Source organism: Tachysurus vachellii, chromosome 14 (assembly GCF_030014155.1).
Source record: "Tachysurus vachellii isolate PV-2020 chromosome 14, HZAU_Pvac_v1, whole genome shotgun sequence".
In the NCBI taxonomy this organism is placed as follows: domain Eukaryota; kingdom Metazoa; phylum Chordata; class Actinopteri; order Siluriformes; family Bagridae; genus Tachysurus; species Tachysurus vachellii.
The window spans coordinates 23,462,318-23,474,817 of record NC_083473.1 but is presented as its reverse complement, the minus strand read 5'-3'; the positions used below and the strand labels follow the sequence as shown (position 1 = coordinate 23,474,817).

The following is a 12,500-nucleotide window of genomic DNA, read 5'->3' as shown; positions in this document are numbered from 1 at the left end:
GTAAAATCGTTCAATCAACAACAACAACAAAAAAAAAAGGCCATTAATCACCACTGTGGATTTTGACATAATAAAGAAATCCAATGGTGAACATGGGAACCACAAAACAGGCTTTTTGTGCTCTGGTAAAAAGAGTTAAAATAATGTCCTTGAGACAGTGTCACTGAAGAAGAGACAGGAGTCTGAGCTAGAGGAAGCCGAGCCGAAGATGTTGAGGTTCTCTTTGGGAGTGACGAGATTGGACAGGATTAGGAACGAGTACATCAGAGGGACAGGTCATGTTTAACGTTTGGGGGACAAAGTTAGGGAGGACAGATTAAGATGGTTTGGACATGTTCAGGGGGGGCATGGTGGCTTAGTGTTTAGCACGTTCGCCTCACACCTCCAGGTTTGGGGTTTCGATTCCCGCCTCCTCCTTCGCTCACTCACTCACTCACTCGCTCATTTTCTACCGTTTATCCGAACTACCTCGGGTCACGGGGAGCCTGTGTCTATCTCAGGCGTCATCGGGCATCAAGGCAGGATACACCCTGGACGGAGTGCCAACCCATCACAGGGCACACACACACACACACACACACACACACACACACACGCACACACTCATTCACTCACGCACTACGGACAATTTTCCAGAGATGCCAATCAACCTACCATGCATGTCTTTGGACCGGGGGAGGAAACCGGAGTACCCGGAGGAAACCCCCGAGGCACGGGGAGAACATGCAAACTCCACACACACAAGGAGGAGGCAGGAAGCGAAACCCCAAACCTGGAGGTGTGAGGCGAACGAAAAATTTGCGGAATTTCGTTCCTCGTTGTCACGGTTTTAGGAGTCGTGCGATAAAAGGAAAGTACGACAAGAGAAACTCCTCCGGAAATTTGCTCTGGAAAATCAATTGACCCTTTTTTTTTTTTTACAGAAAAAACTGCACAATGATTCTGTATGTTAATTGTATTTATTACAAACACTTGCTGATATTGGAGAAATTTGCCTTCTGACTAATCAGTAAATACAGAGTTTGTATAGCTTTTATTAACTGAAATTCAAACCGATTGTGGCCAATTTAACAATTTATTCAGCTATAGTTTCTGCAATATATATAATATTGTATACAAAAGGCAGAAACTAAACCTTCTGATTGATTACACTGAATCACCTTAAAGTTTTTCTTTAAATAAAATGTGTAACAAAACCTGGTCTGATTATATATATATATATATATATATATATATATATATATATATATATATATATATATATATATATATATATATATATATATTTCTTTTCTTTTTTTTTTTTTTTTTTTTTTACAAAAATAGGTACATTTTCCAAGATTTACATGAATAAGTATTGTTATAATTTTCTCTTGTGATTTTATTAATTAAAAATAAATATCAACCCTAATATCTAAATTTAAATCTTCAAATAAAATAAAAAATATTCCTTCTAAATATAAATGTTATATTTAAACCTCAAATATAAACGTTAAGTATAAAAATTTTATAGAAATAATCAATTAAAATTTAAATCTAAATTATGAATCTTATATAAATCTTCTATCTAAAACGAAATGTTAAGCTTAAATAAAATCTTTGCTATGAACCTTTACTGGCTCTTAGACACGTTATAAATGTCAAGTCATTGTCTGTGTTCCTCTTGGGGGTTTCCTGGTGCAGTGTGAACCCCAGTCCTAACTATCTGGAGTCCCCATGGACTCAGCCTGAGAGAATCCATTCATCATGTTGTAAAAGGACTGTGGTTTAATGTCATGACCGACCCTTGGGAGACGATAAGCTCAGAAACGCTGGTCACGTCGATTAATCAGGGCTGAGTATAATGCTGTCGGGTCTCTGTTACTGATATAAAAAAAACACACACCAAAAGTAGACTACAGGTGTTAAATATGTGCATATTTTATCTAACATCTTATCTAAATTCATTACCTTTTTTTAAGCACCAATGTGAACAAGATGCAGCAGAAATCCTCAACCTTAACGCCAGAAGGTGTATCGTATTTGTTAGCGCTCCTCAATGGACGTACAGCAGGAGACACCTGTTCTTTCTATATGTCTAGCAAAGCAGAAGGTGATTTGATGTTTACTCTCTGTATAAACAGCCTACTTCAATACCTCTGAATATGATTTCCTTAGCTGTGGATACTTGGTCAATGCTGGTATCTGATATAAATAAATGATGCAAGCGCAGCTGTATCCCGACTCTTTAAATGCTACTGATGCGAATGAACACAATGCTGACACAATTCCTAGTTCAGGCCTAATCAGAGAATCAGAAAATGTTGGGAAATGTAATTAACAGCCATTCTGAGTGGTGAATTAAGCAGTGAGAAAACAGCAGGTGTGTGCAAACAAACCACACAGCAGCTGTGCTCTTCCGCTCAAGGCGTCCTGTTTCGCCTGTTCAAACACACTGACGCACGTTTCCAGACGAAGCAAACCTGCGATTTCGACACATCCGAGACAAGCGCTGGTTTGTACTTACTGCTTCAGGACATGACAGTATGACAAGATGATAATAAAGAAAAGAAACTAATGACAAATCACCTCATTTTACAAATAAAAGTGTGTGTGCTCTAATGTACACCAGGGTCATAATATAAAGGGTTACAGCCTGCATTATGGTGGAGACGTCCAGGTTTGACAAACTCCAAGACACAACACAGAACCAGGGTTAGTCTCTACATTAAAGGTGCGGTGCACGATGTTTGAGAAATGCTTCAGAAAACCGAGTCAGACCGACAAACAAAACTAACGTGTAGCCAATGAGCAGAAAGGGGCGTGTCTTGTCAATATGGGCGGAGAGAGTGTTCAGTGCGCATGTGTGACATTAGCAGAAAGCGGTTTTAACATTGACATGGAGGATAAAAACAAAGAAAGAAAGAGAAGAAAGACTTACGATAAGGTAAGAAGTAGGACGTGTTAATATAGGATCAGCTTTCCAGCGCTGGAGAGAACTGAAGGAGCAGGAAGGCCTGCGATGGGACGCCGAGGCGCTTTTTTCCTTCTCGATAGGTGAGTAACGTTGGTTTTGCTTTGTTACACAGAACTAATATATGCCTTTGTCCTTTACATGATTATGCTTGTGTGTCAGTTTTGCTTGTTTGTTTATCTACAATCGTATTGTTCTTCCCTTCAGCTACGATAAAGACACGTTTCTTTCCGTTAGTCGCCTGGGTTACGTATGTACGTGTGGGCGGAGCTATCGATACAGGGGTGGGACCCATTTGGGTTAGGGGCGTGTTTGTTTTGGTGATTTCAAATGTCAACATTGGCTTTCAAACATCTTTAACAGCGTCTGTAATCAGGCACAAGTCTGAATGTGAGTAATGTAACTTGATCAACTTTAACTTTAACTTTAACTCCGGTTTCCTCCCCCTGGTCCAAAGACATGCATGGTAGGTTGATTGGCATCTCTGGAAAATTGTCCGTAGTGTGTGATTGTGTGAGTGAATGAGAGTGTGTGTGTGTGTGTGCCCTGTGATGGGTTGGCACTCCGTCCAGGGTGTATCCTGCCTTGATGCCCGATGACGCCTGAGATAGGCACAGGCTCCCCGTGACCCGAGGTAGTTCGGATAAGCGGTAGAAGATGAATGAGTGAGAGAGTGAGTGAGTTCAATGATTTGGGGTCAATTAAAGATGATAAGATTTGGACACAAGTAACTGGATAAATAATATTTCATTATAAAGTATAAGATATATCATTTGATTAAAATGTAAACATGTACAATATACTGTAGAGTTACACAGATTTCTATGTGTATTAAAGCAGAGTAAAAGACAGCAGTTCAAAAGCAGTCCAACACTGATGATGAATATGTGGTCCCATGAACCCAAATGCTGCCACCTAGTGATCGACTGGTGGAATAAAAGCAAAACTCTACTATTATTCATCATACACTGTACATACAGTAAGTATAAACTCATCGAGCTTCTAGCGTTCAAGAAAAGAGAGATCGCTAAAAAACTGGTATGTGTTTCTCTATATAGAGATCTTTTATATGAGAAACTCTCTCTCTCATACTAGTGTTCTAGTGTAAGCACTGTGTCCAAACATAGACGGAATATGTCAGACTGGCTTCTGCTTGGTTGGAATGAAAACCTGCACCCACACTGGCCCTTTGTGGATAAGATTAGACACCGCTGATGTAAGGCCAAGGACTACCGATCAGAATGCTGTGAGTTTAAATCCCAGGTCCACCAACCTGCCACTACTGGGCCCTTGAGCAAGGACTTGTTTAACCCTCAATTGCTCAGTTGTGTAAAATAAGATCAGTTTAAAGCTTGTGTGCTGAATGACAAATGTAAATGGATATTAAGCTTTTTTGCACTACAGCTATGGGATGTAATATGACTGCACTCGGACTACACTTAGAGCATTAGATTCATGCTTATTTCTGCGAAATGTGAGAAAAATATATCGATATTACAATTACACAAATTCTGCTGTTCTGTGAGTAGAACAAACATATCATCATAACACTCACTCACTCATTTTCTACCTCTTATCCGAACTACCTCGGGTCATCTCAGGCATCATCGGGCATCAAGGCAGGATACACCCTGGACGGAGTGCCAACCCATCACAGGGCACACACACACACTCTCATTCACTCACACAATCACACACTACGGACAATTTTTCCAGAGATGCCAATCAACCTACCATGCATGTCTTTGGACCGGGGGAGGAAACCGGAGTACCCGGAGGAAACCCCCGAGGCACGGGGAGAACATGCAAACTCCACACACACAAGGCGGGGGCGGGAATCGAACCCCCAACCCTGGAGGTGTGAGGCAAACGTGCTAACTACTAAGCCACTTGGACAGTTAAACTGGTCAGAAATTTCCCAGCAGTGCTGGGATAATCTCTCACAGTCTATAAGGAAAAGACTTTTTTAAGCTTGTTTAAAATATCATAGTTAGTATTGTTCATGATCTAGTGTCTAGATGAGTAATTATACAAAATAAAACAAATATATAAAAAATAAAAATAAAAAAGATTTTAATTGTTTAAAATCTTTGAAGCAGTTGATGAGTGCAGATGATAAAATTTAAAAGGACTTCGACCCAGTTACCGTAATTTCCGGACTATTGAGCGCACCTGAATATAAGCCTCACCCACTGAATTTTACATAAATAAGCCGCACATGTCTATAAGCCGCAGGTGCCTACAGGTACAATGAAACAGAAGGAGCGGGAAGTTGGTCACATATTCACAGATTCGTTTCACGAGTCAATAACTCCTGAGCTAAACGCTGTTACTACACAAAACATGGTTGTAGCTGCGTCTCTACATTACTACGATAGAAAAGAGGTGTTATTTGTGTAGTAACAGCGTTTAGCTCAGGAGTTATTGACTCAGGAAACTCCAATCTGTGAATGTGACCAACTTCCTGCTCCTTCAGTTCTCTCCAGCGCTGGAAAGCTGATCCTATATTAACACGTCCTACTTCTTACCTTATCGTAAGCCTTTCTTCTCTTTCTTTCTTTGTTTTTATCCTCCATGTCGATGTTAAAACCGCTTTCTGCTAATGTCACACATGCGCACTGAACACGCTCTCCACCCATATTGACAAGACACGCCCCTTTCTGCTCATTGGCTACACGTTTGTTTCGTTTTTGTTTAGTTTGGCGGCCTGACTCAGTTTTCTGAAGCATTTCTCAAACATCGGAGACCCCACCTTTAAACCCGTTTGGCAATTTCATTGGTCTAATGAAAGCTGCATACCGCCAAAAAACTGAGCACGTCACAGAATGTGTTTTTTTGAAAAAAATAAATAAATAAATTGAAAGCGGGAAAAACCCATATATTATCAAAGCGTGGGAAAAATGTTGCGGCTTATAGTCCGGAAAATACGGTAAGTGAATTTGCAGAGTTTTTTCTCTGTATTTATTCCACATTGAACAGACCCATTGTCTGAGGCGTTCCAGATCAGACGGTGTTTTGCACAATGAACAATAAAAGGCTCTGATTGTTTCAGACCCTCCATTAATATTCATCAAGCCACACAGCTAGAGTAGAAAGCAAATTGTTCCCTCCTCAGACTGACTGAAGTGAACTGCCACAATCAGATAATGTGATTTCTTAACATAAAATCATCTAGTGGTGTTAATCAAGGTGACGATTGGTGGTGTTCAGGGCTAAGAGCTCCGTGCAGACGCTCCCTGAAGTGAAAGCGTAGGCCGTGTGTGATGTCCTCCACAGTAACTGCTTAAAGACCAGGGGATGTGACAACACACCTAGTGGCTAATTTATACATGGGCTAAAGACAGAGACAGAGGCTGAAAGACCTGGAAGGCTAAAAGATCAGAGAAAGAGAAAGATATGCGAAATACTGAAGGTAAAAGAGAGTTAAAATGGTAAAGATGGTAAAAAAAAACAACAGTTAACACATGAAGATGGTTGCAAACACGGAGGGAGAGAGAAAAGGAAAGAAATAAGAAAAGTGCATAGACTTAAACAGTTGAGTATTAAGTGATTGCTGATGCATTTTCATTTAGGGCATTTAACAGATGCCCCTTATTCAGAGCGACTTACATTTTATCTCATTTTACACAACTGAGCAAATGAGGGCCTTGTGTAGTGGCCAGCTTTGTGGACCTGGGATTTAAACTCACAACCTTCAGATCCAACACCCTAACCACAAGGCTACCAAATCCCCACAATTTATGCCACATAATCTGTATACATATATCTCTCTCTCTCTCTCTCTCTCTCATAATTTTGAGATAAGTAAGAATGATAGGAAGCAAATAAAAATAAAGTGATGTCATTGGAATGTCCATGTGTTATGTTTTATTCCTCTTATACCACAGTAATCAGCTTATAGATCAATTTAATGTCACCAACATCTAGTTGTTTAAGTAAAAAAGACACACACACACACACACACACACACACACACACAGAGACACACACACACACACACACAGACACAGACACACATACACAGACACACACACAGACACACACAGACACACACAGACACACACACACACAGACACACATACACACAGACACACACACAGACAGACACACACACAGACAGACACACACACAGACAGACACACACACACACTTAGACACACACACACACACACACACAGACACACACAGACACACACACAGACACACAGAGACACACACACACACACAGACACACACAGACACACACACAGAGACACACACAGACACACATACACAGACACACACACACACAGACACACACACACACAGACAGACACATACACAGACAGACACACACACACACACAGACAGACACACACACACACACACACAGACACACACACAGACACACACACAGACACACACACAGACACACATACACAGACAGACACACACACACAGACACACACACACAGACACACACACACAGACACACACACACAGACACACACACACACACACACAGAGAGAGAGAGGAAATGCCATTTGAATGCATCAGTATCTGCCTGATAGCCTCATTCTCCACAACATGACTAAACGTTTCAGAGGAACAGCTCTTTCTCTGGCAGAGCATTAGCTAAAGTGTCACAAACAGGCAACCTTAAATAACTGGAGAATATTATCCATTGTGTGTAAGGTACAAAAGGCCTCTATGAAGAAGAAGAACCACAAGCTTGTAGACAACATAATGAACCTCACAATTTAGACTTATTACACGGAGAAAACAGGCAGCGTACTGTGTAGGAGATGACCTGCTTAGTTACCGATACACCATTAGCACTAAAAAGAGATTTTGAGGTGTTTTTAAAGCAGGAGAGGGAAAAGACTCCATATTGAGCCGCTGTGGAAGACGATGACTTAAAAACCTAAGTGCAACATTAATGATTACATGAAAGTCATCATTTGGGGATCGATAGTGGAACTAAATGGCACTATTATACTTTTTTTCACTGAGATAACACACAACACATAACTAAGATACAGGATGAGTAGTAAGTGCAATCTCGAGTGAGTGTGACTTGGGAACGATGCTCAGTATAAGTGATTTTTGGATATAATTTACTGGTTATTAAATCTGGAGAGTTTTCTGGCAGAAATACAGTAGCAACTGCGAAGCTTACTGTACGAAGACACGGACTAGGGTTTGAACGTTCTCAAAACTAAACATAACCCATGAAAGTTGAATGCCCGTGATTTGCCTGGCAGTCTGCGGTATCAGAGCTGTGCTGATTAATCAAACATTAACATCAACACAGACTGATCAAGAGCGCTGTGGTGTAATAAATATAATATCGTTATTCATCACACACACTCTGATCATACCTCGTCTGAGGACACGCTATAAATACACGCACTATAATTACACGGTTACTCGATTCATTACAGGCTACCTGAGATCATTCTGCAAAAACGTTACAGCATGAGATCTGACTGACAGGATATTAACAGACGGTGCTTACGGCTAAGGACTGAAGAGTCAGGTTTATACAGCACAGGATTCGATCATGCTGAAACACTCACTCACTCACTCACTCACTCACTCACTCACTCACTCACTCACTCACTCACTCACTCACTCACTCACTCACTCACTCACTCACTCACTCACTCACTCACTCACTCACTCACTCACTCACTCACTCACTCACTCACTCACTCACTCACTCACTCACTCATCTTCTACCGCTTATCCGAACTACCTCGGGTCACGGGGAGCCTGTGCCTGTCTCAGGCGTCATCGGGCATCAAGGCAGGATACATCCTGGACGGCGTGCCAACCCATCACAGGGCACACACACACACACTCTCATTCACTCACGCACTCACACACTACGGACAATTTTCCAGAGATGCCAATCAACCTACCATGCATGTCTTTGGACCGGGGGAGGAAACCGGAGTACCCGGAGGAAACCCCCGAGGCACGGGGAGAACATGCAAACTCCACACACACAAGGCGGAGGCGGGAATCGAACCCCCAACCCTGGAGGTGTGAGGCGAACGTGCTAACCACTAAGCCACCGTGACCTCCTATGCTGAAACACACCGGTTAAATAACAACAGGTATCAATGAGCAGTGCATCTGGAACACTTTGAGATCTTTCTGAACGTATTTATTTATCATCTCAGCAAACTAGGCAGCTTGTTAATGTCTTTTTTTGCTTAATAAAATTTTAAAGAGGCCACCAGAAGGATGCATTTTGGAAGGCTTTTCCTACTGTGACCTCAATATGTCATGTTCACTACACTTACATGGTTCCTCAGCACTATGTACGGTAACAGAGATGTGAGTCATTATCTGGATCTGAGCATCCATATTTTCAAGCGTACTCACCTCATATGTAAGAACTACACAGTCAAGAGTGTCAAAAAAACATCAGGTACACAAATATCATCATGCTACAGGCTGCATCCGGTTCTAACTGTTGCAGCACCGCAATCTTAACTACAGTAACACTCCGACCCAACGGAGTCCTAGATGCTACCATCAAATACCCGTGTACACAAACACCAAATCCGTAAGCGTGTTTAACGGATCGATCCGTTACTACAAACATTAACAAACACTGTCTGTTCAAATAATTACACACCACAATATTATTCAGAAAAACAAACAGAAAATAGACAGCTTACATACCAAACACCCTTCGATGGAAGAAGAATTTCCCAGCAATGAGTCCTGTGATGATCGCCAGAATCCACATCAGTACCTTCAGGACGTTCCACCCTCCACCCGGATACTTATTCAGTATGAAGGAGAAACAGTTTCCCACAACTATTATGTGTGCCTCCGTCTGGCTGTGGGATACGGGGTCTTCGGCGAAGACGAGGAAGTTGAAGAAGGTGACGAGGTAGGCTACGATCAGGCGCAACCACGGGTGCTGGAAATAATAACGGAAGCGTACACCTATCTCCATTCCTCTAATCCTCGCCCTCCACCCGCCTCCTTGAAAAAAGAGACAGAGAGCAATAACTGAGAGAGTACCAGATTATGAATATAACACATGAAATAATGGACTATTTCAACACAAATTCTGTCAACTATGTTCACAACTTAAAATAATCCTCAGAATTCATTTAAATGAAATGTTACCTGCTCTCCAGATATGACTATAAACATACACACTCACCGGCCACTTTATTAGGTACACCTGGCCAATAAACCTGATTCTGAATCTGAATTGAACTATAGGTATTTTACATGCAGTTTTTGAAATTAGGGTTTAATAACTTTGTTATCCAATCGCTTTGATTCCAAGATGCTTTGAATTGTTAAACTAATCTATTATCGGAAAAGCGTGTTAAAGGCAGCTTGTATCTGTAACTGTGAGAAAACTGTCGGGAAGTCATGGCCTAATGGTTAGAGAGTTTGACTCCTAACCCTAAGGTTGTGGGTTCAAGTCTCGAGCCGGCAATACCACGACCGAGGTGCCCTTGTAGTCTAAAGTATGTGTGCATGTGACATTCATACACACAAATTTGAAACAGGCAAATGTTTAAAATGTCTTCGGATGCCGTGATATTCGATTTCCCTTAAATGGAACTACTGTAAGAGGTTCAAACCTGTTCCAGCATGAGAACGAACGCCTCAGAATGAACCGTAACACCAAACGTACCCCAGACCTCCTCGTTCAACATCACCGCCTGACCTCGTTAACGTTCTCGCTGTCGAACGAATACGGATCCCTGCAGCCCCACTTGAATTTTGTACAAAAACACGAGCGTCATGGTCAGGTGTCCACAGATTTTTGGCCATGTAGTTTATTCCTAGAAAGCAAGTCCATGTATTGAAATATTAGAACTTTTATCACAGTGAGATGGGTGTTGAGTAGCGTCACCAACGTTACACTCCAGGGTTTGAACCTGAGCTCATAGTTTTGCTTCATGTGAAATTTGCCTTCATGTATAATCTGTGTTTGCACGGTTCCCTTCGACGGACCGGCGTCCCATCCGGTGTGTGTTTCTGGAATACGCTCTGGATCAACTTCCCAGATTAACCAGTTACAGAACGTGAGTAAATGCAACAACGTGCTCACCAAATGTCTCTGAGCTATTTTTTAACACCATGTTGCACTATAAACTTCTATTTCCTGAGTGTGTTTCTGGGAAGCTGTAACTAAACCTCACAACCCAGGACTATGATTAATAATAAAGCTCATGGTAATGAAGACTTCCCAAAATACCCGCATGGTAATCAGCAGTGATGTGAGAAGGCTGGGAATTGCACTGCAGATGGAACCTACTGGGGCTTTTTGTAGACACAGAGATGTGTAATGCTATAAAGCTAGAAATGTCATGGACGTAATGTAATATAAATAGAACGTCGGATATGTTTGAATAGAATAAAGTAAAACGTTTATACAACACATTAGAGACAAGGCGACACTTGACGGCACGGACAGGACACTGTGGGCCACTTTGGGAAAGACAAAGACATATTACTTTTATTCATTCATCCATTAGTGTGTAGTTTTGTTTTTTTTTTGTTCCTGACCTGAGGAAAGCGTGCACATGGCAAACGAAAGCTGGTTTGTTTTCTTACGAGGGCAGAGTGAGAGCATCTCGGAGCTCATCATCACATCAGCTGGTCGGCGCCTGGCTCCTCTTTCTCCAATGGCGCGTCCTCTAGTCCGTCTCCTGTTACACACTGACTATGCGGGAAGCTCCCAAGCTAAAAGCGACAAAAAGAAAGAAAAAAGATTTATAATGTCAAATAAATCCTGGATAATTTACAACAGACTGGAACAAACCGCAATATTCAAATGTTACGGTAATGTAGTCATGGTGAGAGAGAACCGCTAAGAGGAGCTCAATCCTTCCTCTCCCTCATATCCACTGCCCGCCTCTAAACACACACACACACACACACACACACACACACACACACACACACACACACATTTACATATACACACGCACGCACACACACATATACATATACACACGCACACGCACACACATATACATATACACACGCACACACACACACATATACACACACATTTACACACACACATACATACACGCATACTGTATATACACACACATACACATACTGTATACACACACATTTACACACACATGCGCACACACATTTACACAGACACAGAGGCACACATATACACACACATTTACACACACACACATACAAACACACATATATACACACATACTGTATACACACACATTTACACATACACACACACACACACATTTACACAGACACATAGGCACACACATACACACGCACACACACATACTGTACATACATATACACATTCACACACATACACCCACGCACACACACATATACGCACACATACACAACGCACACACATATACACACATATACACACACACACTTACACACACGCACATACTGTATACACACACATACACACGCACACACACATTTACAGACACAGAGGCACACACATACAGTACACACGCACACACACGCATGCACACATATACACATGCACACACATACACCCGCGCACACACACAT

General features: G+C 41.6%; 1 protein-coding gene across 1 annotated transcript in view; it reads right to left on the bottom strand.

Annotated features, from left to right (window-relative positions):
* tmem117 (transmembrane protein 117) overlaps positions 1-11,806 on the bottom strand; it is a 50,409-nt gene extending 38,603 nt beyond the window's left edge. Inside the window, exons 1-2 of the mRNA XM_060886935.1 lie at positions 11,535-11,806; positions 9,630-9,938 (exon numbers count right to left, since the gene is read on the bottom strand). Of these exons, the coding sequence (XP_060742918.1) occupies positions 9,630-9,938; positions 11,535-11,568 (343 nt within the window). The 5' untranslated portion in view covers positions 11,569-11,806. The remainder of the gene's footprint in view (positions 1-9,629; positions 9,939-11,534) is intronic.
* Positions 11,807-12,500: the final 694 nt, after the last annotated feature.